At 41.5% G+C, this 6,000-nt stretch overlaps 1 protein-coding gene across 1 annotated transcript in view; it reads right to left on the reverse strand.

Annotated features, from left to right (window-relative positions):
* skila (SKI-like proto-oncogene a) overlaps positions 1–5,645 on the reverse strand; it is a 33,177-nt gene extending 27,532 nt beyond the window's left edge. Inside the window, exon 1 of the mRNA XM_048162503.1 lies at positions 4,363–5,645. Coding sequence (XP_048018460.1) covers positions 4,363–5,478 — 1,116 coding nt within the window. The 5' untranslated portion in view covers positions 5,479–5,645. The remainder of the gene's footprint in view (positions 1–4,362) is intronic.
* Positions 5,646–6,000: the final 355 nt, after the last annotated feature.

Consider the following 6,000-nt stretch of genomic DNA (forward strand, 5'->3'; position numbering starts at 1 on the left):
GTTTGAACTAAACGCAACTTGTACTGACATATCTTAAAATATGTAAGTGGGATTTTGTCCAGAGAAGCACACCATTTATGTTTTTTTCTAGTGAACGTTTATAAAGGCTACGTAAATGCCCTAGCAGTGCAAGACAAGCATTTGTGTTTAAAAAAATTTATCGTTTTCTTTCTTTCTTTCTTTCTTTCTTACGTTTCACTAGATAAGACCCTTATTCCTCTTCTGGGATCATGTAGAGCCCTTTGAAGCTGCACTGAAACTGTAATTTGGACCTTCAACACGTTGGTGCCCATTGAAGTCCAAAAAATCCTGGAATGTTTTCCTCAAAAACCTTAATTTCTTTTCGACTGAAGAAAGAAAGACATGAACATCTTGGATGACATGGGGGTGAGTAAATTATCAGGAAATTTGAATTCTAAAGTGAACTAATCCTTTCAGGAATCACAGGCATGTTCCGCCAGTGACCGTTTCAAAACCCAGTGAGCTGCCTACCATTAGAAGCACAGTATATGCTTTTTAAACACAGCCAGTGTCTCTATAACCACACAGATGGGGGGGGCACTGTCCTTGATGAAGGGGAAGAGGCCTGGTTCTGAGCAAGCTAAAGTGCCGTGTGCAGAAGTCTGGCGGTGAGGGTCTGACTGTCACCAACATCCACACAGCCACCTGTGGAAACTCTGAGTCACTTGTTCTGGCACTCCAGCATCACAGATGTTTGGAGTGAACATTTCACCCAGTAAACTGATGAGCCTGTCTGCCCTGCTTCCCGTACACACACACACACATACTTAACTGTGATTTCTTGATATGGACACAAGCAGATGAGTGTGCATGTGTTGTTTCTCTTTACCGGCATGACCCATGTAAGCTCAGCGTCTGAGTAATGACCTTTCACGCACGCACATATGTCTGTTTACAGTCCCTTCAAAAGCCGTTTAACACAAAACTGTAAGCACCTGTTTTCTTGACACCATTTTAATTCTGATCAGTGTTGTTAATGTTAACTAAAACTACTAAAATTATTTTCGGTTATAGGAGTAAAGCTGAAATAAAATCATCATCTACTCACCCTCATGTCGTTCCAAACCTGTCAGACTTTCGTTCATCTTTGGAACACAAATTAAGATATTTTTGATGAAATCTGAGAGATTTCTGTCCCTCCATTGACAGTCTATGCATCTACCATTTTGATGCTTCAAAAAGTTCATAAAGAGATTGTGAAACTAATCCATATGAATTGAGCGGTTTAGTCCAAATTTACTGAAGAGACTCTATTGCTTTATATGATGAACAGATTTAATTTAAGCTTTTATTCACAAACATTGATCAACTCACACATCAGCTGTGGTAAACGGAAACTCAAGCATGTTTGCTTGACGTGTGCGAGAGCCAATGAGGTTCATTCTCGTGTTACGCAGCACGTTTGAGCTTCCGAAAGAGGTTTGTTCTCGCGCATCAAGCAGGTTCGGTTGAGCTTCTGTTTCAGTTCGCTGATCAATATTTATATGTGAATAAAAGCCTAAATTATATAATTTCATCATATAAAGCGATCATGTCTCTTCAGAAAACCACTTAACTCATATGGATTAGTTTTACGATCTCTTTATGAACTTTTTGAAGTGTCAAAGTGGTAGTTGCGTAGACAGTCAATGGAGGGACAGAAATCTCTCAGATTTCATCAAAAAGATCTTCACTTGTGTTCTGAAGATGAATGAAAGTCTTACAGATTTGGAATGACATGAGGGTGAGTAATTAATGACAGAATTTTCATTTTTGGGTGAACTAATCCTTTAAAATTAAAATGAAAACTGAAAGCAATATAAAAATAAACGCTGACTCAAAATATTAATAAATATTATATATAATTCTAAAATAACACTGTTACTTATAGATAAACACTTTGAGAGTGGGGGCAAATGAATCAAAAAGTTTTAAAATAGTTTAAAAAATACATTAACCCTTGAAGGATCCTTACAGCTTAAAATAAAACTAATTGAGAAACAGAAAAAAAAAAAAAAAAAGAAAAAAAGAAAATCACAAGAAGAAACAGAAGGATCAGGCAAAGCGTCAGGGCAGGTGCAAGACGCTGTCAGACAGCGACGTGTCGGGAGCTCGGCAGTTAACGGCTCGCCATGAAAAGAGAAGGTGTCACTGACTCACTCGCGTTTCTGGGAGTTTGATTTCTCACCCTCAGAGATGATCCCTGGGGGAGTTTAGCGTGTGCTTGTGAATCAATTTCATTAGTGTGCGTTAAGCATAAGTGAGCTGAGTGTAACTGTGTTTGTGTGTCAGGGTGAGGTCAGTCTGTGTAGCAGATGTGACTGTATGACTGACAGACTCAAGGTTTGTTTCAGTACATGAAGTGTGTGTACGTGTGTGTGTATGCGGGGGGGTGCGGGGGGTGCGGAAGGAGGAATGCGGTTTGGGTGCTAGACGAGACACCAGACGGTATTTCCGGTACACTTGCATAAGCACACAGGAGAGACTGGGGCTGTTCTTCCTCTCTTAGACAGAACAATCATTTGCTCACATCGGCACTAAACTAAAAATAACTGTGTCTACTGGAACATCACCTCACTGTTAAACCATTAACCGCTGCCACTTGCATTTGAAAAAAACATCTGACAGCACTCAGGGGGTCAATCTTTGTCTAACATGAGCGCTAACAACAAAAAAAACTCTGGCTTGCTGCCTTGGTCAAGGGGGTCATGAGACATGGCTGGTCAATGGGAGTGAAACAATCTAGATCTTTTTTTCCCCCCCGCTGACTTTTCTATAGATTCTAGAGCACTAGTACACTTTGTTGAGTTTTGTTTTTAACGGTTGCATCATGAAAGTGGAAGAATCTCTAGTGTTCTGGCTTTAAATTATACAATCATGCAATGTGGGCATTTCCCAATGCAATGACACCACTACGATTTTTCCCCATTAAAAAAGGGAAACTTTTACAGATGTCACAAATAGTTTATCCACCTTAGTTTTCATGTGGAAGTGGGTTGTTTCCCCGTGAATGTGCGAGACTGCTGATTCATTAGCAGAAATTACTAAATAATTAGAAGAAAACAAAGTGCATTAAATGGTAAAACTACTTGACCTACAAAGCAATTGGTTTAAGATTACGATATTAATAAATTCAAGTAATATGATAAATACCAGTTTGCAGTGTCAGTATAATAAACTGTTACACTGTGCAGCTAAAATAACTGGACGCAGCTCACGGTAAAAATGCCTGTGCCCGAAAATAAAATTAAAACTAACTGGGAAAAAAATATTTTGTAAAAAATACAATTTCATTAAACATCACAATACCAATACACAGCAATAATACTAGACTGTACTGAGAAATTTAACACAGTTAAATATTACATGAAACCAGTCATTGCATTACTTTGACAGCACTAAATTACTAAAACTAAACTAGAAGCTAAACTAAACAAATTTTGATGATGGCTTGAGAAAGCCTTAATGTGCAGCCTGAGTCAGAAGAGCCAAAGCACATGTCTGTTCTGTGTTCTGGAGCTGACAAAAAATACATAAATAAATATTCTTGTATTTAGGGCTGTAACAAACAATTACTTTGATGATCGATTAATCTATCAATTATTTTTGGCTCCACTTTATATTGGGTGTCTTTAACTACTATGTACTAATATGTAAATTAATAATTTAATTATTGTGTACATACTTGTTTTTATGCATGTAAAAACGTACTTATTGCACATGTTTTTACATACATAAAACATGTACAATGTAACATTGTACTTATATTTTTAAGTGTATTTACAGCTTTAGTAATTTCTATAATCATAGACACCAAATACATAGTGTGACCATTTTTTTTTTTTTTTAATATCATAGTCTGAAAATCTGAAAAAAACTAACAATGATAGAATATAAATTAAACTAAACTGAAAAAACAAACTTTTGTTAAAAAATTAAATTAGCATTTGTTAATGTTGCATTTAAATCGTGACAGGAAGCCTTGCACATTCAAGGTAAAAATGCCTGAAAATATATATAAATGCAAAATTTAAGGTTGTGCTAACCCCATCCATCCCCCAAAGATGACCCTCTTCTGACCTGGGAGGTAGATAATGTATTTCCCGTTCAGCCAGACCAACTGGAATTCCCTCCCTCCTGCCATACTTCCCCACCTGCCCCGTGCCACCCCATAAAATTGGGTCAACACTAGTTTATCAAAACAACTACAGCCTTGCCCAGACAATAGCAAACAGTCTCCTCTGCAGACTATCACACATTACCATCTGGTCACACACGTGCAAATCCACTTGTGAACATGAAGCAAAACTTGACCTTAGTGAACCAACAAACATGGTGGAAGAAAAGACAAAAGACACTTACTCTGTCCAGTGGCCTCTTTAGCTGGTAGTTAAACTTCTCCTTCATCTCATCCAGGAGCTGTTTGAGTTGGGGCTCCTCCGCCGTGCCCTCGTGCTTGCGGCCCAGCTGTAGGTAGCAAGGCCACTTGGCCGAGTCGAAGCCCCAGTGGCAGGTCCTCTTGTCGGGGGATTTGTGCGAGTGCATTACAAAGTTCTGTGGGGAAAACAGCAGCTGGCATTCCATGCACTGAATGCAAGGAACGTCCGGCTGGACGTAGAACTGGGGCACAAACAGGCCTTGGCACTTGCCCAGACACTGGTGTTCCACCTGGAAACTGGCCTCGCTCTCCTTCAGCAGGCCTTGGCCTGCCAGTTTGCTGTTGGGGTCGGCCGAGAGGGCGGCACCCGGGCGGAGCAGGGCATTGCAGAGCCGTTGGGCATCCGTTAGGGTGATCAGGCCACAGGAAGGCGCATTGAACGGCAGGATGCCCAGCACCTTGAGGATGTGGAGTTGCTCGGCATCGCATCGGGAACAGTAAACGTAAAGTTCGTCACAGACGGCGTTGATCTGCTGCAAAGAGAAGTCTCGCAGCACCGAATTGAGTACCTGGGGCAGACAAAGACGCTTTTCGCCACCTACAACAAAGCAGGAGATGGACTCCCCTTCGAGGAGAGAATGGGTGAGCTCAGTAGAGCTGTCACAGGGAACCAAGAGCGGGCCTCCTCCAAGGACTGGGGGAGACGGCAGGGGAGCCATGCCAGCAGGAGAGGCGCACTCCTGAGCCGATTTTGCTGAGAAGGCAGCAGGACCTCCCAGGGAGCTCTGGCTGCTCAGCGTGAACTGTGCCAGAGTGTGCTTGAGGCCAGCGCTGAGATCTAAAGCCTTGGAAGCCCCGACCATGTGGAATTCTCTTTCCTCGATGTCCATTTCCGAGCTGGCGTGTTCCTCACGCTCCTTCTTGACCTTCGGGGGTTTGGAGACGCTCTCCAGGCTGCGCCGTTTCAAGTGCATCTCTGCCATTACCCGCTTTTTAATGGGAGCATCCTCCAGTCGCTCCCTGTACAGCCGCTTCATGTTGCCTTTGAATGACGTCAGGTCTTTGAATGGGGTTTTCAGACTCGTCTGAGGGCTGGCCATGTCCGTACACAGATTATTGGTCTTGCTTGGGTGGAAAATATTCGGCTGTTCTTCAAACACGACACCTTTGGGTTGCTCCTTCTTTTCTCGCTGGGTTAAAGGTTGCAAATCCTTTTGCGTCCAGCTACATGCATGATTGTGACAGAACTAATGGTTTGATGTGCTTCCTGTGAACGAAACAAAAAGAATTAAGTGAACTGTTAAAAACATGGCACAAACAAAATGTTTGTTGACATTATTATTAGGGCAATAAAAAGCAGTTTTAGTGCTAAACTAGACGACAGAAACATTTTCTCCTCATCAGGATAATCTAATTTGAGACTGATCGATCTAAGGCTGGTTTCTCGGTGTTTTAGAGCCCTGTTTTCCTCTACTGACAACATGTCGAATCCTTCAACGCGTTAAATGAGTCAATGCACTAATAACATCGGTTTAACACTGAGATAACCAACAGCGAGCAGCCATTTAGTCCTGTCCAACCACAGCAGGCTAGAAATAAGATGTAATAACTGTACACCACCA

Source organism: Megalobrama amblycephala, linkage group LG17 (assembly GCF_018812025.1).
Source record: "Megalobrama amblycephala isolate DHTTF-2021 linkage group LG17, ASM1881202v1, whole genome shotgun sequence".
Taxonomy (NCBI): Eukaryota; Metazoa; Chordata; class Actinopteri; order Cypriniformes; family Xenocyprididae; genus Megalobrama; species Megalobrama amblycephala.